Source organism: Bos indicus, chromosome 7 (assembly GCF_029378745.1).
Source record: "Bos indicus isolate NIAB-ARS_2022 breed Sahiwal x Tharparkar chromosome 7, NIAB-ARS_B.indTharparkar_mat_pri_1.0, whole genome shotgun sequence".
NCBI lineage: Eukaryota > Metazoa > Chordata > Mammalia > Artiodactyla > Bovidae > Bos > Bos indicus.
In genome coordinates, this window is record NC_091766.1 from 72,130,597 (window position 1) to 72,155,453 (window position 24,857).

General features: G+C 42.3%; 1 protein-coding gene across 4 annotated transcripts in view; it reads right to left on the reverse strand.

Annotated features, from left to right (window-relative positions):
- ATP10B (ATPase phospholipid transporting 10B (putative)) overlaps window positions 1-24,857 on the reverse strand; it is a 389,291-nt gene that overhangs the window by 120,845 nt on the left and 243,589 nt on the right. For 3 of the 4 annotated variants that reach the window (XM_070793948.1, XM_019965354.2, XM_070793949.1), the window contains 2 exons: window positions 16,296-16,590; window positions 14,648-14,842 (listed from right to left, as the gene is read on the reverse strand). In XM_070793948.1, coding sequence (XP_070650049.1) covers window positions 14,648-14,842; window positions 16,296-16,570 — 470 coding nt within the window. In that variant the 5' untranslated portion in view covers window positions 16,571-16,590. Of the gene's footprint in view, window positions 1-12,880; window positions 14,586-14,647; window positions 14,843-16,295; window positions 16,591-24,857 lie in introns of those variants that run through there. The other variant, XM_070793950.1, reaches the window with a different exon arrangement.

A 24,857-nucleotide genomic window follows, 5' to 3' on the forward strand; every position in this document is an offset into this window, starting at 1 on the left:
TATATAGATAATTATGAGGAGTCACTTCTGTGAGTTAGGCTGGAGTGTTGTCTTGTCAATTCCCATGGTGATGATAGGTATCGCAAGATCAATGGAACCACACAAGAAGCTACACATCAGGCTGGTCTCTAACTTCATTCCATCATTCCTTGGATCCCAGGGAGGTCCTGTCCAGTACTGCTGTCCTGGTAACAATCACCTGTCTTTCCTTTAGATGCAATCTTCTCTTCCTTAAGATGACATGCAGTGCTCTGAAGAACACTCTGAGTCCCTGTTGTAGGCTTACCCTCCCCCAAACAGAGATTGCCCACCTCCAGGTCATGCTGCTCAAACAGAGGCTCATACACCTGCAAGCATATATCCTGTCATGTGTCCAGGAGCACAGAAGCTATGGAAGCAACAGATTCAGGAGAGGGTGTTTAAAAATTTTTTGGGGGGGACATAATTTAGTAATTTAGCTGGTATAGAATTTGAATTACATTTGTATTGATTGACCCAAACAAAGTAATGTTACAGAAATGGAGTTAGATTTTATAGGAATTTGGGATGAGAAAAAGTGACTTTGGAGACATTTTCTTCTTGCACAGGGTTATCCTGTGCTGATTTTCTCATCCCCTGGGGACCCACTCTGTCTCCTCAACTGTTAGAAATATAACTGTGGAAAAGGCAAGGGTGCACAGCCCTGGGATCCAGCCCCAGGAGGTGCTGAGTGGCTGAATCCCACTGAGGCAGAAAAGTGGTGTGCTTCTGCACTGAGGGATGCCCAGATGTGGCCAGCAGCTGGCTGGGAGCCACCTGCGGGAGTCATTCCCTGGTTAATCCAGCCCATTTGGAACAGATGCCCCGGGTGGACACGTCCACACGCTCCTGATGGTTTCCCACATGCTCAGTGAGTCCACACCTGGGAACTGATTGCTATTTTAGTTTCGTGGCATGTTCACTGCTGCTTAAAAATAAGACAAATCAACATGGCTGGGGACAAAGACTCCATCTGGCAGATTCTGCCTCGGGGAGAAATTAAGTGATGCAGTGCTAAATGGCTTTCTGAGAGGAGCTAGGGCTTATTAAGAGGTAAATAAACAGCATGAGAGGTTTGTAAACAACTAGATCCTGTGGGGAAGCAGGTGAAAAGTGGGGAATGGAGGAGGAAAGGGTGTTTAAGGTCCCATTTCTCAAGTACTATGTGGGTTTGGGGTTCCCCAGGTGGCACTAGTGGTAAAGAACCCACCTGCCAATGCAGGAGATATAAGAGACGTGGGTTCGATCCCTGAGTCAGGAAGATCCCCTGGAGGAGGGCATGACAACCCACTCCAGTATTCATGCCTGGAGAATCTCATGGACAGAAGAGCCTGTTGGGGTCGCAAAGAGTTGGACATGACCGACGCAACTTAGCATGCACACAATGAAGGTCTTATGTTTTAAGGAACTAGAGTAGAGGGGATTTATCAGGAAGCTTAGTTGTCTGTAGGATTTCCAGCCGGTATAGGATGAGCTGACCTGGACTGTCCTTCAAGAAGCTGGCATGTCACGCCCCAAAGGGTCCGTGTCATTACCCCAGGGTAAAAGGGGAAGCCAGTGAGAGTGAGTGCAGTATAGGGACTAAGAGTGGGCTTGAATTTCAACTTTACCACTACTACCTGAGTGACCTTGGGGAAGTAACTTAATCTTTCAGAGACTATCTTCAGTTGAAGGTAATACTTGTATTTGCTTCAGAGGGTTTTTAAAAGGATTAGTGACATGACCCATGTAAGGGACTGAGAGCTCGGTTCTGCACTGAATAAGGACTCACTAAATACAAGCTGCTTTTATGCTGCTGATGACAAGGATTGTCAATGTTAGGGGGAGGGCTAACCACCACTGCTGCCCCAGCATTTTCTTCTTCATGTTACTGGGATGCCCACTTTATGTCTGTAATTACATTTCATGAGTTGGGTTCAGACACATAATGTCCAAACACACTTAAAGAAACTTTAAAAATCCAAACATTTTCCCCAAGCCCCAAAACAAGGGCCAAATTCAGCCTATGGAAGACTAAGGACTCTGAATGCTGGTTACTGGGCAAATTCTCAGAAATATATATCCTTAAAATCAGGGCTTCCCACCAAGTTTTTGAGGATGTTGAAAAACTATGAATAGTTCTAAAGTTTATATAAAGAGCCAAAAAAGGCCAACTAGCTTTAAGACTTACTATAAAGCTACAGTAATCAAGACAGTGCAGTGTTGATTAAGAACAGAATAATAGATCAATAGAACAGAATAGATAGCCCAGAAATAGATTCATATAATTATAGTCAACTGACCTTTGACAAAGGAGCAAAGGCATACAACTGAGCAAAGATAATCTTTTCAACAAATGGTGCTGGAACAAGTGGACATTCAAATGACAAAAAAGAAAAAAATAGAATCCAGACACAGATCTTATACTCTTCACAAAAATCAACTCAAAATGGATCACAGGCCTCAACATAAAGTGCAGAACTATAAAACTCCAAGACAACATAGCAGAAAACCTAGATGACCTTTGGTATGACAATGACTTTTCGGGTAAACACCATAGGCACTATTCATGAAAGAAGTAATTGATAAGTGGGATTTTATTAAAATCAAAAGTTTCTATGAAAAATGATGGTAAGAGAATGAGAACACAAGCCACTATCTGGGACAAAATATGTGTTTTGCAAAAGACACATCTGATAAAGGGTTGTTATCTGAAACATACAAGAACTCTTAAGCGTTAGTCACTCAGTTGTGTCTGACTCTTTGCGACCCCCATGGACTGTAGCCCACCAGGCTCCTCTGTCCATGGGATTCTCTAGGCAAGAATACTGGAGTGGGTAACCATTCCCTTCTCCAGGGATCAAACCCGGGTCTCCTGCATTGCAGGTGGATTCTTTACCATCTGAGCCACCAGGAAAGCTCTTAAAACTCAACAATAAGAACAAAAAACCCAATTAAAAAATGGACAAGAGACCTAAACAGACACCTCAACAAAGAAGATATACAGATGTCAAATAAGCAGGCAAAGAGCTCCCCATCATGTGTCATCAGAAAAATGCAAGTTAAAATGAGATATCATACATCCCTATTTAAATACACAAATCCCGAACACTAACAACACAGCATTTTCTTCTTCATGCTACTGGGATGCCCACTTTATGTCTGTGATTACATTTCATGAATTCGGTTCAGACACATAATGTGCAAACACATTTAAAGAAACTTTAAAAAGCCAAACATTTTCCCCAAGCCCCAAAAGAAGAGTTTTTTTGTTTTTGTTTTTAAATAAAAACAGGAGAGGAAGCTGAGCAACAGGCACTCTCATACATTGTTTGTAGGAATGGTACAGGCATTTTGAATGGTACAATGGAACAGCCACTCTGAAAGACAATTTGTTGGTTTCCTAAAAAACTAAGGCCTATGGCACTTAACCTATATTACCATTTAACTGCCTACTTTTATTGTATTATTACTGCTATCTCTGTTTCATAGATGAGGAAACTTAGGCCCAGAAAGGTTATCCAACTTGTGTAAGGTCACACAGGTACATCTACCAGGACACAGGAATGACAGCTGTGGGGGCTTTCCAGCTCCACGTGGTCTCCTGGTTCTGCTGGAGAGTGAATACAGAGCAGATGAAGCCTCAGCATCTGGTGACATAAATGAAACTAAGAACAGGGGTTGAGAACAGGAGCCTCAGCTTTTGGAATTGTGAGCTCCATCATGGCGAGCCAGAGGCTATAAATCGTCATCCGCTCAGAAAAAAATCATGCCTGTTGACAGGAGTCCAGAGGTCTGGGGACACCGGGATTCTTGTTTTATGATTCTTCTACCGACTGAGTTTGGGGGAGAACCTAATGCATTCAAACCTGACATGATAAGCTGAATTGGCCCAAATAGTGTATGGCCTGCTGTGAGTGCAGGGTGAGGCTGTGGGAGTGGGGTGAGCCCTTGCAAAAGCAATGCTTCAGAGAGGAGAGAGGGCGTCTATTTGACTGGTGCCAAATGCAGAGCAAAGAGCCTCAGGGTGGATGCAGCGGTCGGCTGGTCTGTCAACTCCAGCCAGTGGCACGTTTAATAGTCATGCCTCCAGTGACACCATGTTTCTCTGTTATGTGCATTTTTCAGATTCTTCCCCAGACCTATTTTGCTTTGTTATTAGAGCTTGGATTCAAGCTTTATGATAAAGAGTTTGTCTTCCCTGCAGTTCAAATCCCCAGCCAATGGTCTATCTTTCTTACTCCCCTGGGCTTCTCTGGTGGCTCAGCTGGTAGAGAATCTGCCTGAAATGTGAGAGACCTGGGTTTTATCCCTGGGTTGGGAACATCCCCTGGAGAAGGGAACAGCTACCTACTCCAGTATTCTGGCCTGGATAATTCTATACAGTCCATGGGGTAGCAATGAGTTGGACACGACTGACTGACTGTCACTTCACTTGGATCAAGCTTATGGTGACTCCTGGCTATCAAGCTTATAGAACTATCCTTACTAATATCTTAGCCAACATTTGCTGATGGCTACTGAATGCCAGCCACTATACTAAGCATTTTACACGCATTACTTCATACAACACTTACAGCAAACCCAGGAAAGTAGCTTTCGGGTGAAGAATTTATGAGTGTATTTTGATGTTCGGATGGCCCTGGTAAAGGCTCAGTTCTACCCTGTCCATCATTCCATCACCTTTGGGTTTACCAGAGGGATGGTATATGGAGGAAAATAATAATAGCATGGGGATCAAAGAGCTATTAATATTAAGAGCCACACAAATATGATATTCTAATGTAGAATACCATGTGTTAGAAGTTGGGTTGGGATAATTGGCCTGGGCTCTAGGACAGACGAAGCCACCTAAATCCCTTGTATTATCTAAATCTCAGCCTGCGTGTACTCAGGAGTGCTATGGAAAGGGTTTGGGAAATGGAAACCCAATGGAAAATGTGATTCAGTGAATGCCTGTGACCTATGCCAATAAAACAGACAATTCCTCAGTTGTATGGGTGGAGAATGTAGCAAGGAAAATGAAGGTTCAGGTTGGACCTGGCTTTGAAAAAATTAGAGTTGAAGTGACTGGGAAAAAAAATAATAATGTAGTGCTAATTATAGTGCAGGCATTGAGTTAACAGTTTATAAGGATTATTTCATTCAATCCACATGACCCTGGGAGACAGGTGCTAATACTGGTCCCATGTTACAGAAAATGAAATGGAGGCTGCAAGGATCAAGTAACTACAAATGTTCACGCATTTAGGAAGTGGCAGTTCTGAAACAAGCCCAGGTGTGACACCGAAGTCCTTGACTCCAAGTGTCCAGTAAGACGTCACATTTTAAACATCTTGTGGAGGCCACTTCATGCGCCCTTCTCTGGAACTGCACCATCTGGTTGTTTTTATAGCTCTGCTACTTTCAAGCTCTCTCACATGTCATCTTTTCACAAAATGTACCGTAGAGGGACTATGATCACTGGAGATGAGACAAATGGGGCCACGACTGACTAAGTGGCTTCGTTTAGGTCATGGAGTTAATAGTGACAGACCCAGGATCAGGATCTCTGGTTTCCTCAACTCTCTGGGTTTCCAGGGGCCTCCAGCATGGAAGGAAACTGACATACAAATAAAGCCAGGTTGCAGGCCAGGCACCTGCCTTCTCCAGCAGAGCTCGCCATGGCTGGGAGCCTTCATGACCATGCTGTCAGAAGACTGGCCACAATCCTGTAGCACTGGGAATTCTTTTTATGTTACAGCAGCCAACTGACAGAAAAGACATAAAAGACATAAAACTGACAGAAAAGAGCATCTCCAAGTTTTGGTAAAAAGTCAGAATTTAAAAGTTTTCAGGGAATTCTTTGGCAGTCCAGTGGTTAGGACTCAGAGCTTTCACTATTCTGGGCCCGGGTTGGATCTCTGATCAGGGAATTAAGATTCCGAAAGCTGCGCAGCATGGCCAGTTCAGCTCAGTTGCTCAGTAGTGTCTGACTCTTTGCGACCCCATGAACTGCAGCACGCCAGGCTTCCCTGTCCATGACCAACTCATGGAGCTTGCTCGAATGTGGCCAATAAAATGAAATGAAACTTTCTAATTGGAACCATTTCTCACCTAAGCTCCTGACATCTCTTGATCCTGGTCTTTTGGTACCAGGATAAGTCACATGTACAACCTTTGGGTGACATGTCAGGCTGTGAGTTGACGTGTTTTCTCTGCCTGTTTGAAAGTTGCTCATCCTTCAGTGACCTCCTGAAATGTCACCTCTTCAGGGAAGGCTTCCCTTGGCTGGTTCTGATATTTTTGGCAGGCAGATGTGTCACTGCAGCCCATGCATGACTGTGACCCGCCATCCACAGGCAGGGGACACTGTAGTTGTTTACCAGTTCCTCATGATCTATGGACCGAGAGCCCTTCGAGGCTCAAAGGGTCTTCATGTTCACGCACATGCGCTTGGTCCCTACTTGAGACCTGCTGAACAGATGTATAAGTGTGTGCTTGGCTGCGGAAACACTGAAAGGCTTTTACTGCATTACAATATGGTGACAGAAACCTTCACGGATTTTTTTGCTTCTCACTTCTGCTTCCTTATTGCCTGTTTTCTGAATACCAATAAAAATGTATTAAGCTCGATGGAAAATTACAAATCTCTTGCTGGGTATGGTTTCTAGATTCATTAAATTGAGCCCTGGGAGAAACTAAGCTAATACAATTCTGAAGCTAATCTCTCCTTGAAGTCATTCCGTAAATCTGATTAATGGGTCACCTTAAGACCACAAGCACAGTGGCTATATTAAAAGAAAATGCTCTAACAGGATTGTAATTCTGTTAACAAGGATTCTGCTGTTTGCAAAAAGATTTTCTCACAGTATAAATAAGTCTAGGCTGGATGATGCATGGGATTAGGGGGAGCAACATTCTAAAGGTCCTAGTATTCAACTACACAAAAATGAAGACATTTGACATCGGTTTCTCAAATGTGTGGAGACAAAATGGATAGAACTAGTGCTTGAGATATAAACTTTTATAGGGCTTCTCAGAAAAAAAAACATGTCCTCTCAGATCTTGTATTCTTTGCCTGAAATTCTGTCATATACCATCGATGGTAGAAGTGAATGCTCCTCACCATCAGTTGTTTATCTAACATTTTCCGGCTCGCTATTCTGGGGTCTTTCATAGAATTCATCCACTTCAGGGTTGGAAGAACTTTAGAGATTTATATTACAGAATGTTCCAAAGTGTGTCTGTTCCTGTTAATATGTGGGAAATAATTCACAAGGACTTGAAGTTCAGAAATATTTTAAGGTGACGGTATTGAGGACATGGAGGCGGCCTCTCCAACATCTGCTCCTCCTTCTCCTGGAAATAACTCATGTTTTCGTTAGGATTTGTCGCCTTCCCTGGGAAGCCCATATGCTTTCAGGGAGGTGAACCTTCTTCCTGGGCTCTGTGACTCAGGTGTAACCTAATTAGAATAATCTCAGCTCCTGCTCACAAGGATTGGTTAAGGGATGGGCATGTGACCCACTGGGGTTCTAGGAGGTACTAAGAGGTAAAGAAGATCTGGGAAGTAAACTTCCTGAACCTTCTGAGAATGCCTCCAAAAGTCCTTTTGTTTCTCCCTTTGTGGGTTATTTTATGTAGATGTGAGGGCTGGAGCTGCTGCAGTCATTTCAGTATCATGAGGGAAATCTGCTGCTGTTGCTGCTAAGTCGCTTTAGTTGTGTCCGACTCTGTGCGACCCCATACACGGCAGCCCACCTGGCTCCCCTGTCCCTGGGATTCTCCAGGCAAGAACCCTGGAGTGGGCTGCCATTTCCTTTTCCTATGCATGAAAGTGAAAAGTGAAAGTGAAGTCGCTCAGTCGTGTCTGACCCTCAGCGACCCCAGGGACTGCAGCCCACCAGGCTCCTCTGTCCATGGGATTTTCCAGGCAAGAGTACTGGAGTGGGGTGCCATTGCCTTCTCCATGAGAGAAATCTGCTTGAGGGTAAAGATGGCACAGAGGGGGACCCAGTGAAAAGGACAGCTAAGTGCTGCAGCTAGTACACCACCGACTGACTGACTGAACTATGCCTGATCACCTGCCCACCTCAGGACATCTGTAGTGACTTAAACAAAATCTCTTCATTGTTTAAAATTGTTTGAGTTGAGGTTTCCACTTCTTGCGGTAAAGAGTATCTCAACTGACACAACAGTTCAATAAAGTCGGATAGTTCCTTACTGAAGGTTCTCCCAGAATCCTTATTATGAACGTTCATTTGTTTGACTCAAGAGATTTATAAAGTAATTACTATTTTCCAGATTTAATTGGCTGTGGGTTCTGTTCTTTCGAAGTTCATCCCACAGGACAAGATCTAGTCTGACTTCCGGGTTTTACAAAAGTAGAAGCTGAGACCCAAAGATTTCAAGGACTTTTCTAAGCTACCACTAGTAGTTAGAGACAGCTCTGGGCCTAGAGTACAGGCCTTCTGACACCAAGGCTTGCGTTCTTGCTTCAAGTTCATACCACCTCTCTACAGAGATGTTCCCTCCCTGAAGATAAATCTCAAAAGGAGAATCTAATTATTCTTTTGCAGTGATTCAAACTTCCTTTGATATTATAAAGTGGAAGTTACAAATTAGGGGGCTCGAAGGCAAAGTAAGAATTTTAGGTCAAATAAAATAGGTCTGAAGTGTTTAAAAATGTATCAGTTGTCAACACTTACAAATCAGGTCATTTCAGGACTTGCCTGGAGGCATAGTGGATAAGAATCTACCTGCCAGTGCAGGGGACACAGGTTCAGTCCCTGGTCAGGGAAGATCCCACATGCCAAGAAGCAGCTAAGTCTGTCAGCCACAGCTACTGAAGCTTGTGTGCTCTAGGGCTCACAAGCCACAAATACTGAGCCTGTGCGCCACAACTACTGAAGCCCACATGCTCTAGGGCCCAGAGCCAGTACTACTGAGCCTGTGGGCTGCAACTCCTGAAGGCTGTGCCCCTAGAACCTGTGCGTTGCAACAGGAGAAGCCACGACAATGAGAAGTCCATACATCAAAATGAAGAGTAGTCCCTGCTTCGCACAACTAGAGAAAGCCTATGTAAAGCAACAAAGACTTAGCACAAAGCGACAAAGTCACAGGACAGCCCCCATTCCAAAAAAAAAAAATCAGGCTATTTCAAATAAAACTATTAATTTCTGCTGCCAAGTCGCTTCAGTCGTGTCTGACTCTGTGCGACCCCAGAGACGGCAGCCCACCAGGCTCCCCCATCCCTGGGATTCTCCAGGCAAGAACACTGGAGTGGGTTGCCATTTCCTTCTCCAACGCATGAAAGTGAAAAGTGACAGTGAAGTCGCTCAGTCGTGTTTGACTCTTATCGACCCCAGGGACTGCAGCCTACCACCAAGCTCCTCCGTCCATGGGATTTTCCAGGCAAGAGTACTGGAGTGGGGTGCCATTAATTTCTAGCTCCCCTAATAAAATTCAGACACTCTGGCAACATTAGGCCTGTTTTCCCACGTGGTAACCAGCCGGAGCTCAGTGGCCAGTTCTGTCCCCTAAGATGAATGCATGCCCCTGTCTCTCAGTTTGCCACAGTTCCCGCCACTCCCTATTGCATCCCGGCATTGATGTCAAGTGTCAGTTGCCATCAATCAGTACGTCAATAATACTGCTTTCCTTTTTATATCCAGTCTATTTAATTCAATCACTTGCCTGGTTCTTACAGTCAATTACTTCATAATACTGGAAAAATTAAAATTTCCCAAATTGAGATACTATAAAATCTTTCCAAGATTTTACAAGTTTGGGACAACACCGAGTTAATCAAAGATGAACAGGTTTGTTGTAATCTTTTCTTAATCTTTCATGAACCATGGGTCTAGGAGGGCCAGTGTACATGTCTCTGTTCATGAATTTTTTTTTTTTTCCCCAGAGACCATCTCTTGTCACTATCATTCCACTGAACACACTTTGGGAAACACTACCACAAAACCCCCTTATGTAAACAATAAGAACCTACTATATAACAGAGGTAACTATACTCAACATCTTGTAATAACCTATAAATGGAAAAGAATCTGAAAAAGAATATATAGATATGTATAATTGAATCATTTTGCTGTATACTTGAAACTAACACACTGTAAATTAACTACAGTTCAGTTGAAAAAAATCGGATAAGGCAATGGCACCCCACTCCAGTACTCTTGCCTGGCAAATCCCATGGATGGAGGAGCCTGGTAGGCTGCAGTCCATGGGGTCGCTAAGAGTCGGACATGACTGAGCGACTTCACTTTCACTTTTCACTTTCATGCATCGGAGAAGGAAATGGCAACCCGCTCCAGTGTTCTTGCCTGGAGAATCCCAGGGACGGGGGAGCCTGGTGGGCTGCCGTCTATGGGGTCGCACAGAGTTGGACACGACTGAAGCGACTTAGCAGCAGTAGCAGCAGTTGAAAAAAGAATTTGTAAGTCCTCCCCAGTACATATAGCATGATATAAGCATTCCCAAAGTAATTTTTAAGTCCTGACAACTATGATAATCAAGTATTGAAATAAATTGAACTTAGATTCTGGTTTTCAAATACTCTCTGGGTTAAATGATGATTCACCAAAATAACTAAGAATGATCAAACCCATTATTATTACTAAACATTGATGTATAACAATTTTGAGAAGATATCTCTGAAATTATATTATTAAGAAAAAAAATAAAATGATATTATAGGTTTAAAAAAACAAAAGAAAAACCTTTATGTCCCTCTCTACCAGTGGCCTGGGAATAAATGTCTTTTTCTCTGGATTGTTATCACCAATTTATCATTTATTGCTGTTCTTCTGGAAGTTATTTTGAGAGCAGAATGACAACATCCTGGCCTGTGTCAGGCCAGCACCCAGCACAGGTCAGTCTGACTAACCCTGAAATTACCCCAGAACAGGCCCATTTTTATGGGATGCTCTGAACAGAGCAGGGAGAGCAGGACCAAGCTGACTGAGGTCCACACGTGTCCCTGCTTCACAGGAACCAGCTTCACAGGGCATCTTCTATGGGAAAAACAATAAAGGAAACAAAGGAGAAAGACAGAAAAAAAAAAAAAAAAGCACAAAACCAAAGATAATGGGGCGGGGGTGGGGGGTGAATGGTGACAAGACAAGGCTTTCTTTAAAAAACAGTCTCTTTGGGAAAAGTGACACACTCCAACAACTATTTTTTCTCTCTTAATAATGTCCTTATCCAAAGCTGAGGAATGATTCAGTCTCAACTCTAGGTATGCAGTGTGCTAACCACATTCAACAGTTAGATCTAGCCGGGGAGGAGGGGTGAGAACATCAAGGCTTCAGGTTAATATTTTTAGGTATGCAATTGTGGCCCTGCGGGCACAGGGACCAGAAGCTCATCTTTCACTGAGGGGAGGGTATGGAGGTTCTCTTAGGGGTGCCCGAGGGCCCCCTGAGTCCCTTGCATTACATGATCTCCTGAGAAGCTTCCCCAGGCTACAACTTTCTGAGTGGAGTCTGGCTGTTAAACGGTCTCATCAGCCAGCTCTAAGTCGATAAGTTACATGTTTTTCCCCAGGGAAGAGGGCTTCTTAGAAAGCAGCAGCCCCTGAACAGTGGCAAGGCACACCCTGGAGCAGGCTCCTTTCACCCCAAGAAGGACCAGAGTGACAGTACCAACTTCTGCTAAACTGGGATGCATGGAATGAGAGGGAACAAGTCAGTGACGATGCTTCTCAAGAGAGATGGACTTTTTTCTTACTTGGCAGGAAGTCAAGCCTTCCCCTGCTGCAATTGACTGACTCATCTAAGGCGTCTCACTGCCAGACCAGAAAGCACCCTTTGTCACTGAAATCTCACTGCAAGCCCAGACTCCATTCCCTTGCTTCTTTCTAGGCTATAGGAATTGTCATAAAGTTGAGATACGTGATAACTCGACTATCTTCCCTTACTGACTGGGAGCATGTTCTTTTCCCAACAACCCACTCTGGTTATTGACTCAGTGGAGTATTTCTAAAACAACAGCATATATAAAATTATGTTTTATAGCATGGCAAGACAAGTGGTGAGCCATTTTTGTCTGGGTTGGGACATTGGAGAGAGAGTCTTGAGGAAGCTAATATGAGTTTTACATTCTAAAAATAAGGCCACGATGGCTTGTATACTGACTATCATACAACAGGAGCAGTGCTAAGTACTTTCCAAGGATTATTACACTCAACTCTCACGACCACCTCAGGAAGTGTTCCAATTTTACAGATGACAAAATGAGTCTCAGAGAGGTTAGGTCCCTTGCCTAAGGTCACACAGAATTAATGACTGATGGAGACAGAGTTCAGTGTGGGCAGTGTGTCCGGGGCTGATTCTCTAATACAGTGCCCACCACTCCCCTGAAAAACAGTGATGCCGCTTTTCTCTGAGGGTCTCTAAACATGCTCCAACATGCTTATGGCCACACTCAACCAAAATGAATGTGAATTTATGCAAAATTCTTAAACATCTAACACATTTATACAGCAAAGGAAATGTCACATAAATAAAGATCTCCTAGTTTTAATAAATGATGGACTCAAATCTCAATTTCTTTTGTTTTCTGCTTTATATATATATGTATATTTATATATATATTTATATATAATATATACGGTATATATATAATAGTATCCCTAAGCAAAACATAGCTTTCATTATTTTTAAAAATTTGTGTCCATTTAAAATTTGCCTATAAAACGCTACTACTGGTGTGTGTGTATATATATATATATATTTATATATTCCCCATTGTGGAGAATCAAACATCTTCACTACAATAAAATAATGCTATCTCCCTACCCCATCCTTTCATAAACAGCTGCTGCAGTGGCAGCAGCCACAGAAAGATCAGAGCTGGGGTCAAGACTTCCCCGGGTGTTCGGCTTTACCTGCTATAGACGAGGCACTCTCGGCTATTGATCACTTTATCAGATTTGTACCTCCGGAGGTCTTCCCAAGCATCCTTGATGGCAGTGACTGCCAGGATGATACAGATTGGTATCACGCTCACCTCTGGCTGGAATGCATTGATCACGGGGATAAAATTCAGAACCACGATGCCCACAAAATAGAAGTTGGCAAACCGGTGCAGCTGCTCAAAGATGTTCTTGGGTATAAAGGACAACACAGTGTACTTGCTGGTCTTGATTTGATTCCCACGATAATGTCTGTTGGGGTTCTCTTTGTGGGCCCATCTTTCAAAGGGCAGGTTGGAAACCACCACTCGTTTCTTGTCTTCTTTCCTTTTCCGCCTTTTCTTGCCTTCCTTTCTCATCTCTGCTCAATCCTGTCTCTAATTCTTATAGCAGGACACTCGAGTTTCCCATAAAATAAGTTCTTTTCTGATCATTTCCATTGTTCAGCTGCCAGCAAGTGATGACATCTTTGATTTGCCTTCTTGGCTGAAAATTTCTCTCTGTTTTCAAAAGGAAAACTAAAAATAAAAAGCCGGTATATAAACACTAAGGGACAAGGATGTCAAGGAAAGAGCTTGCAGAGAACAGGTGTGTATCCACTGGTCACTTCCTTCTACTTGTTGAGACTCCACCTGTTGGAATGCAGACGTCATTTACAGGTAGCTTCCTTTTCCACCCCAGGCAACCCAGAACAGGTGTGCCAACTCTGGGTCCTAAAACCTACCCGGTTAAGTTCTAAAGGCAAGGATTTACAGCCAAGAGCCACAGATGTTCTAAAAATGGTCTATATTTTCTGGTTTGGGAGACATTGCCCATGAGTCTTCAAAGAGCTGTTCCTGAAGTTGGTCTCCTGAGATGAGTCAGTCAATTTCAGAGTTTAATTCTTAAAGGAAAAAAAAAAAAAACTATCTATCTCTCTGTCTACTATTTGGCTGTGCCAGGTCTTAGTTGGGGCACTTGAGATCTTCATATAACATGTGGGACTTTCAAATGTGGCATGCAAGATCTTCAGTTGCAGAATGTGGGATTTACTTCCCTGACCAGGGATTGAACCTGGGTCCTTTGCATTGGGAGCGTGGCGTCTTAGCCTCTGGCCCACAGTGGAAATTCCTAGAGTTTAAGTCTTGAGCTTTCTATCCTCCTCTTAATAATGTAACATCCTAGGTTTAATAATATGGCGTTTAGAAAGAAAGTGAAATTGCTCAGTCGTGTCTGACTCTTTGCGACCCCATGGACTGTGGCCTACCAGGCTCCTCAGTCTGTTGGATTTTCCAGGCAAGAATACTGGAGTGGGTTGCCATTTCCTTCTCCAGGGGATCTTCCTGACTCGGGGATCGAACCCAGGTCTCCCTCATTGTAGGCAGACGCTTTACCATCTGAACTACCAGGGAAGCCCTAATATGGTGTTCACATGAGTTAAATTAAGGTTTCTAAACCTCAGCACTAGTGACATTTTGGACAGGATCATAATCTTTGTTGTGGGAGGTTTTCCTGTATATTGTAAAATGTTTAGCATCATCCTTGGTTTTACCCAGATTCTAGTAGGACCTTCCTTCCCAATATGGCAACCAAAAATGTCTCTAAAACAGTTCAGAAGTTCCTTTCATGGGAAAATTGCCCTGGTTGAGTATCATTGAATTAAGTGAATTGAAAAAAAAAGTGAGAAGAGAGACGAACTTTTTGAGGATGCTAATAAGTTTACACAATCCACAGAGAAAACAGAGGAATACTTGCTCTTACCATTCGTATATCTGGATGTTGGAGCAGTTAATCTGTCTATCAAAGCGGTATCTCCTAAAGTCCTCCATGCCATCTTTGACCATGATGATGAACAGGACAATGGCCAATGGTAACATGGTGATTTCCCTGTGGAAGACTTCCAAGGTGGGAATCCAGTTCAGAATCACCAGGAACAGGAAATAGAGGTTAGCCCATCTGGAGGGGGCAAGAAAGGTGTGAGTGAAAACTACGGAGAAGAAAAATATAGTTGACACACTATTTCTTCCCCACTATTGCTGCTAAGTCACTTCAGTCATGTCCAAATCTGTGCAACCCCATAGACGGCAGCCCACCAGGCTCCCCCATCCCTGGGATTCTCCAGCTAAGAATCCTGGAGTGGGTTGCCATTTCCTTCTCCAATGCATGAAAGTGAAAAGTGAAAGTGAAGTCGCTCAGTCGTATCTGACTCTTAGCGACCCCATGGACTGCAGCCCACCAGGCTCCTCTGTCCATGGGATTTTCCAGGCAAGAGTACTGGAGTGGGGTTGCCATTGCCTTCTCCTCCCTACTACTAGCTCTTACTAACTAATATGACATTCTCTTTCAGTGTCACCTTGAACGTCACGGTAAGGGCTTTGAAGTCAAATCCATATAAAATGAAGATAGTACTACGTACTTTAAAGGTTTTCTATACTTATTACATGGGATGGTATTTACTATGTATGCAATAGAGGGTTCCAGAGTATAGTAGTTGCTCGATAAATGGTAGGTGCTAATAATTACAAAATTTAGGATAATGTCTGGATGCATACTTTGCTTTATAATTAAAATATAATTTTGCCTATATTATCTCAAAACAATGACTTGCAAGTTTTAAGCTTTCCAAGGTACATCTTGCTCCTTCTTGCCACATTGCCTTCACACATAAGGGTCTGCCTGAAAGAACATTCTTCTGGCTCCCTTTTCTGACTTCTCTCTGCCTCTTTCCACCTGGTTAATGCATTCTTTTCTTTCAGGTTAGACTTCCACTGTCCCTTCCTCCTGGAAGTCTTTCTTGACTTTCCTAACTAGGCCTGATTTCTCTTGTGTTCATTCTAACAACAACACATACCTCTCCTTGGAAGTACCTATGTGAATTACAGCTTACACCAATTTATATAACTTCTGGGCTTCCCAGGCGGCACTAGTGGTAAAGAACCTGACTGCCAATACAGGAGACACAAGAGACATAGGTTCAATCCCTGGGTTGGGAAGATCCACCAGGGTAGGAAATGGCAACTCACTCCAGTACTCTTGCCTGGAGAATCCCATGGACAGAGGAGCCTGGCGGGCTACAGTCCACAGGGTCACAAAGAGACATGACTGAAGTGACTTAGCAAGCATATAATTCCTAAAATTAACATCTGGTTTCCTTCATTAGCCAATATAGTCAGGACAATGCGTCTTTCTTTTTTTTCTCCCTCATCTATCTCTAATACACAACACAAGACCTAACACCGAGTAGAACCTGATAAATATTGAATGAGCAAATGAACGAATGACAAAGCTTCCCAAGGTACATGCATTTGGATACTAAAGGAAAGGTAGCCCAGAAAGCAGCATTTCTGAATTCATCCAAGTGGCAAACGCATGGTTAAAGCACACAGCGTTCAGCCAGGCGGTCGTGTACCTGTGAAACTGCTCTAGGAGATTCCGGGGCAGGAAGGTGAAGAGGGTGTACTTGGTTGTACAGATTCTGTTGCTGGAGTATCGCCTGGAGAACTTTGCCCAGTCCTGGTGGAATGCGTGATTGTTGGGGAACACGACCCGCTGCTGCGCCGGATTGTAGTTCCGCGTCTCCTTCTCTGCGAGCAGCAGCGGCGTGGCTTCCGACGGAGACTGGGGGCAGCCGTCTCTGACTCGCCTCTGCCACCGGTGCCAAGACGAGTCCACTGAGAGGGCCATGTCTCATAGCAAGCTCCGATCTGAAAAAGGACACAGGAGGTTACCGTGGTCAGGAGAAATATGTATTGTGTCAGCTTAAGACATGGCTATGGTTAAGAGAAACAGGTGGGATATTGGCCCATCCATGTGTCCATCCAAAACCATCCATGGTAGGCTGTGGAACAGAAGGTGAGAAAAATAGGTTTAATCCCTATAATCCTTATATGATAGAGTGAGAGACATTAAGCTAACAATCACATAAATAGTGACTTCCCTGGTAGTCCAGTGGTTAAGAATCCACCTGTCAATGCAGGGGACACAGGTTCGATCCCTTGTCCAGGAAGATTCCACATGCTGGGGAACAACTAAGCCTATGCCCCACAACTACTCAGCCTGCACTCCGCAGCAAGGAAAGCCACTGCAGTGATAAGCCTGCACACCACAACTAGAGGAGGAACCCCTGCTTGCTACAACTAGAGAAAGCCTGCGAGCAGTAACAAAGACCCATCACAGCCAAATAGAAAAATATAATTTTTAAAAATCACATAAATAAAAGTACTATGAAAGCACTGAAGCTGGTGGGTGGTATGGGGAGTAAGTATACTCACTGGGGCAAAAGCATAGCCATGAGGGCTATGGCCCCAGGGATCAGAATTCTAGCTGTGATTCATCCCTGACTCCAAACTGTCCCTTCATCTCTCTGGTGTTCAGTTTTCTCACCAGAATATGAGGAGATCTAGTCTTGCCTGGAAAATCCCATGGGTGGAGGAGGCTGGTAGGCTGCAGTCCATGGGGTCGCTAAAAGTCAGACACGGCTGAGCGACTTCACTTTCACTTTTCACTTTCATGCATTGGAGAAGGAAATGGCAACCCACTCCAGTGTTCTTGCCTGGAGAATCCCATGGACAGAGGAGCCTGGTGGGCTGTAATCCATGGGGTCGTTAAGAGTCGGACACGACTGGTGACTTCACTTTCACTTTTCATTTCATGCTTTGGAGAAGGCAATGACACACCACTCCAGTACTCTTGCCTGGAAAATCCCATGGACAGAGGAGCCTGGTGGGCTGAAGTCCATGGGGTCGCGAAGAGTCGGACATGACTGAGCGACTTCACTTTCACTTTTCAGTTTCATGCATTGGAGAAGGAAATGGCAACCCACTCCAGTGTTCTTGCCTGGAGAATCTCAGGAATGGGGGAGCCTGGTGGGCTGCTGTCTCTGGGGTCGCACAGAGTTGGACACGACTGAAGCAACTTAGCAGCAGCAGCAGTCTTACTCAACTTTTTTCACAAGCTTTTTGTGAGGAACAAATTGGACAGTATGTGAAGTAAGTGGAGATGTATCTTAAGGGGAAAGATATTTATTCTTCAGGTTTTCTCTCTCTCTAAAGTTTCTGATACTGATGATATTTCAGAGAACCTCATCTGTGGTCAGAACCTCACATGAGAGTAATTGGTGAAACAAAGGAGAAAGTTTATTTCTAGGAAATTTGGGCCTGAGGTGAGCGGACTTCACTAAATGTGCTTCTATGAACACACAGGGTTTTTCTGATTTGGTTGTCAGGGGCGGGGGTTTCTTTCTCTCCTTTCCATTTGGTGGTTTCTAAAATTGAGTGCTTAGTCTGAGATGGAGGAAGCAGGCTGATTTTTCTAGGGTATTCCAGGTTCTGAGCTCTTCTAACAACTTATTGACTAGAGACATATTAATACATCTTTTTTACCTAAACATTATTGACCAGAGACTTTTCAATATTCACTTACATAACAAATCACTAGCCATAGGTGTTAATTTCTGCAAAAATCCCCCAGTCAATAACATGTTAATAGAACCTATAATCAAGCTTCCAAGGTTCCTTTTGGTCATATTTTGCTTAGAGATCCAGAAGAATCTATTCAAATACATAATTTATAAGGTTAGAAGTTGTACAGAATTTTCTTCTCACCTAGTAGGCTTGCAGAATGATTTTCTTTTGAATAAATGGATGAGTGAATGTCAGGTATTATTAATCTTACAGTGACCAACTCCATCTGTCATTGAAAATGGGATTCACTAAAGGAGAAAAAGTTCCATTTCTCGTTTAAATGGTAATATTTTATCTTCCTGATGCTCCTATGATCTGACCCTTATCCTAATTCTCCTCATGACTTTAATCAATCCAAATGATTTCCAATTCATAGACCCCAAGGCTGCATGAAGCTCTTCGGAGACTTAAGTGAGCCCTTGTATCAAGCATGAAAAAGTAAATGCAATTACTGATGCCCATCATGATGTGACCAAAAGCAATATTTTGACAGCTGGTAAGACTGAAAGAATAATATATATCTTTTTCCTCATTATTAAAATAAATGTCCTTTTCATAGATTCTTTTTTATAAAATATTATGATTGTAAAAGAAAAGGAAATGAAAAGATCATTCATGAATAGAATAGAAAATGCAAATGAGAAATCTTGCCTTGACTAATGCCATACATATGAGACATCTCTCAGTTTTATGTGATAAGATCTTCATAAAGGAAGATTGGATTGATATGGGAGATGCAGGTATTTTAGGTAAGGTAATTTAGAAAGTCCATTTATCATATCACGTTCCTTTTTTTCTTTATTAACAATGTTAACTAAGCTTCCATAAAAATAAAACAGATATAAAATGGATGTCAAATTAGTAGATGAAAGCTTGATGAGGAGCTGAATATCCACATAGCTTCAAAGTCTCTTTCCTTCAAATTATTAATTACAATGGTTTTAAAAAAGAGAAGCACTTTGTAGTGGAGAAATGTGGCAGACACCAGCTTCTCCAAGAGATCAAAGCAAACATTACCTATTTGGGGATAATTTGATATCTTAAGCCCCTTGACACAATATACTGAGAAGGACATCGCTTCTGTGGAAAACACAGGGAAACAATGAAAAATCTCAAACTGAGGGCTAGTCTACAAAATAACTGGCTTAGGTTTTTCAAATGTCAAAGGTCAAAGAAAAGCAGAGGAACAGTTTCTGATTAAAGAAGGTTAAAATGTAATGTGAGATCCTGGATTGGCTCCTGGACAGGGGGAGATCAAAGAGGTATAAAAGACATTACTGGACAATGGGGAAAATTTAAACATGAAGTGCGGATTAGAAACAGGATTTTAATAATGTTAACTCTCCTGATGATGATAAATATATGGCACTTATATAAGAAATTGTTCTTGTTTGTAGGAAATCCATCCTAAAGTAGTTATGGGTAAAGGGGCAAGACATTGCAATGATTCAGAAAACAATACGCTTAACTACTATATTTAAAATGGATAACCAGCAAGGACCTACTGTACAGCACAGGAAACTCTTCTCAGTGTTATGTGGCAGCCTGGATGGGAGTAGGGTTTGGGAGAGAATGGATACATGCACACGTATAGCTGAGTCCCTTTGCCGTTCACTTGAAACTGTCACAACATTGTTAGTCAGCTATACCCTAACACAAAATAAAAAGTTTAAGTTGGTGGGGGGTGGGGGGGAACATCCTTTGGGGAAGAGTCCTCAGACTGTCTTCTCTGACTACCAACTGCAGTGACCCCAGAGGTCACCTTCTAAGCTCTCCAGGCTGCTGGCACAGGCGAGAGTCACAGGGAGGAAATGTAAACAGGCCCAGAGGTGCTGGATGGCTGGAGGGATGAGAGTCCTGTCTCCACCCGCCCAGGTCAATCAGAGGAAGCGGGTGGGAGGTTAACTGTTAATCAGCTATACTCCATACAAAATAAAGTTTTGTGTTTTTTTTAAAGAAATAAAATATGTTTGTGTGTGTGTGTATCTATGTGTATATGTATATAGACACCATTAGCTAGGTAGAAGGTTGTAAGAGGGTGTTCCAGGTAGAACTGGTTCTAGAAACAAGATTCACAGGACTCTCCCATAGAGGTAGCAAAAGGAGAGCGTGTAGAGATGACAAGGGCCAGGTGGCCTATTAAGGCTATTTATGATGCTGAGGGGAAGAAGCCCTGGAGACTGTCAGGCAGGGACCCAAGGACCAGAGCTGTGGGCCCCAGGCCGTGCTCTGCTGGAAGCCGCAAAGCAATGGGCTGGAGGGGCAAGATGGACAAACTCCTTGACCCACTGCTTCCCCCTTGCTCCTGATAAGTTACTTCCTTGCAAAAGTAGAACAGGAAACAAAGGGGGATTGTGTAATCCTTTTATCTGAGGTGTGGTTTTAATTGCTTTCAGAAAGGGAGGGGCATATCTGAAGCAACTCTCCAAGGTCCTTCTAATTGTAAAGTCTTCCTCTCATTCTAATTTTTCAACATGGCACCTCCCACTAACAATAAACTTGGGGATTATTTGATTTTGCTAATTAACACTCAGGTCACCTCTGCTTGTAGCAGTAATCCTCTTGGGTATTAATATCACTTTTCCACTGGGCAGGATTTCCTCTAGATGGGGGTGTGTGGAGGGACCATTCTTCTATGGTGGATCATGGGTCTAAAATACTGGGTTAATTACAGTTTGTTAACAAATTTTGTTCTTATTCCCAAATTTACTCCGTCCTGCCTGGCTCACATTTTCAATTAATTCTAGTTCTTTTCTTTTACATTTTAATGAACTCAACTAAACCCCATCTTTAGCAAATTCCATTTTTATTATAGGGGTCAATTAAATAAAAGCCATGGGTTGCAAAGAGCCGGGCACGACTGAGCTTAAGATTAACATTTTTACTTTTCAAACAGTTATTCATTGAAACAAGCAAACAAAAAAACCACTTATTAAACTTTTTGTTTTGTACCAGGTGAGTAAAACCTAGACATCTATCCCTTTCCTCTTGGAGCTTGCATTCTAGTGAGGCTGAGAGATTTTATTTTACTATTATTTTTAAAATTTATTTATTTTTAATAACCCATTAATTAGTTTTTATTTCATGGTTTCTGCTTTTTGCATTCTATTTAAGAAATTGTTCCTATCTCTAATATCATGAACATATTCTTAATTGACTTAGGGGAATTCCTAAACTTTAGCTGAGAGATTTTAAGCACACACTGATAGAAATAGGTACATATTCACCAATCAGGATAAGGGCCACAAAAGAGAAGAGGGTACTGTGTGACTGCAAGACAGAGGGATATGACCTTGTCCCTGAGCAGGTAGAATTCACTGAGCTGAGATTAGGGGATTACAGGTAACTGGATGAAATAGTGAGTGTGTGTTATATGTGTGTAAATACATGTGTAAGTGTCTGGAAGTAAGTGAGCAGCTTAGCAAGAAGTCACACATGCAAGCTTCCTGCACCTAGAGAAAACATGTTGAATTTAAAAATGGAAAGAAGACCCAAGTGGGACTATAAACGGTAAAACTGGTTACTAGAGAATTATTTTCCCTTCATGTACTGTTCTCTACAAAGTGTATCAGTTGGTCAGGGCCAGGGGAGGTGGGGAATCCTATAAAACTAAATTTAATCTACACTTAGATTCTTGATAAATAGTACACTATCCTGACATTAGAATTAATTAGAATGTAAGAAAGTTTGGTGGGTTTTTAAAGCACTCCACCCTGAGGACAAATAGTATAAACTCACAAAAACAATTTCCTGTCAGACACCGAGTTAAACAATAACCACCATAGAAGAAATAGTCTAGGGTTAATGTGTCTTTAAATCATTTAATTACCTCAGTTTTCCCCAAATTGCAAGCATTTCCAATTTTTGCTGTACCCTAATATTATTTGTTTTATTAAATGCAGTATATTTTAAGTCAGCTCACTTTTAAAAAGCTTAATCACCTTTGGCTTTGTGCTAAAACATTGATATTAGAAATTAGGGCTTGAGACATTATTTTTTTAATAGATACTAATAAGACCTACTTTTATCAAAATGAAAACTGTTGGTCTGTTACTACAACATTTGCTCCAGACCATCTATTCCTCTGTTTGCTGTCTGGGAATCAGGTTCAGAAATATCACCAGTCACTCAGTATCAGTCATTTTCATTATCTGAAGCTTACCAACTACTGCAGGAAAGGCTACTAATATGTTTTGTAAGGTATTTGTTCCCCATAGATGTTTTGGGGAACAAAACTCAAAACAGCAAAGGCAACAACAAAAGGTTTTTCATCAGCCCCAAAGTGAAGAAAAAATCCACTGACCACGTTCCTATCCATTCCCCAAACGTTTTACTAGATCAAGGAAAGATTTTCAATAAAACTCATCAATTTCTTATTCATTTTGCCTTTTCCATTTATTTTGATTGGATTTGCTTGAGGAAATGGCCTTCACCCTATGCAGTTGTCTACCTACGTTACTCATACCCATTTTACAGATGAAGAAACAAAAATAAAGGAAATAGAATACTGTCTCCATAGAAACTGTCATTTCTTTCTACTCCCTTTCAGGAAAACCTGCAATTACTAGAATCCAAGATGTAATCCCTTCACCCCCTCACACACACACTTCAGTATTTTGAACCCAGGATATGTCATATATTTAAGTTTCTTTTATGATGTAGACCATTTTTAAAGTCTTTATTGAATTTGTCACAACACAGTTACTTCTGTTTCATGTTTTGGTTTTTGGCCACAAGGCATGTGGGATTTTAGTTTCCCAACTAGGGATTGAACCTGCACCCCCTGTATTAGAAGATGAAGTTTTAACCACTGGACCACCAGGGATTTCTTTATGTTACATTATTGATATGGTTATATACAGTTATGTTTCTTTTTTTTTTTTCTTTTTACCCTCACAACATTATTCAATTGATAGCATTTTTGATTCAAGAAAATACATTTAGTTACAGGCCAGAAAACAGAAATCATGGTTTGAAAGCCATTCACTAAGGTTTCTAGCTCTGGGACCTGCGCAGGAAAGTTCAGTAAAGCTTGCTATGAAAGGAATGGTCAAAGGGGAGAATGGTCAAAAGGGAGACCTTATCCTGCAGCAGAGTTCATCTAGGCTAGAAGCCTCGAGGACAGTTCAACTTTAGAGCCTTCACTGGCCGTGAACTCAGCTATAGGAGTTTACATACAGCTGCTGTGTGCTCACAGTTCCTGCAAGCACCGGATGTGCTCTGTCCTCCCCAAAGGGAAGGGCAAGAGCTGTGATTGTGCCTCATTCACAGACTACAAAACGTGTCCTATAATTAGGATGCCAGATGCTGCCTTCCTCCAGAGAGGAAGCAATACTGAATAAGAACTGAGTCTGAAGGACCTTGCATAGAGTGGGGTGGAGATGGCTGCCTTTAGAGATTGGTGAAAGTGGGGACTAGCGTGAAAGGAGTTGGGGAATGAGAAAGAAACAGCAATCACCTTAAATATTAACCAAAGGATGCAGTTCTGTAGAACAGGGTTCCCCAATCCCCAGGATCTAAAGCCTGATGATCTGTGATGGAAGCTGATGTAATAATAATGGAAATGAAGTGCACAATAAATGTAATGCCCTTGAATCATCTCGAAACCATCCCCCATCTCCCTGGTCCACGGAAAAACTGCCTTCCATGAAACCAGTCCCTGGTGCTAAAAAGGTTGCGGACCACTGCTGTTGAAGATAATGAAAATACTTGACAAATGAAATCCTTATAGATGAACCTGTGCGGGAAAGGAATAATCAAAGACAGATTTTTATAAGACTTAGGTATCATAACATGCCCCACTCAGAATTCATCCTAAGTCTAGGTGGTGCTTTTGTCCCTGATTGATTTTCTGTTAGCTTCTAAGTCCATGAAAGCCTTACTCCAACAGATTTTCAAAGACAACTATTTTTTTAAACAGATGAGATTATTTTTGTAGTCTGCCATGTTAAACGTCATTATCCCCCAAGTTCATTAGTGTTTAGGACATCACCAGTTATATAGCAAGTTGATTTCCCATTCAGTGTATTTGGAGCTCAAACCTCATTCATGGGCACTGGATGGGGGTAATCCCTTTGCCTACTTGCCATCTCCATTGCTTTGCTGGATATCACAATTTAACATATCTAGAAGTCTTGGATTCTCCCCAAAATTCATTTTGGTTCCAACAGTCTTTATTTTCATGAATAGCATCTTCAATTACCCAAAGGATCATTGCTACTCAGTCATGTCTAAGTCTTTGCTACCCTATGGACTGCAGCACACCAGGCCTCCCTGTTCTTCACCATCTCCTGGAGCTTGATCAAACTCATGTCTTTTGAGTTGGTGATGCCATTCAACCATCTCATCCTCTGTCATCCCCTTCTCCCACCTTCAATCTTTCCCAGCATCAGGGTCTTTTCCAATGAGTCAGCTCTTTGCATCCAGTGGCCAAAGTACAGGAGTTTCAGCTTCAGCATCAGTCCTTCCAGTGAATATTCAGGACTGATTTCCTTTAAAATTGACTGGTT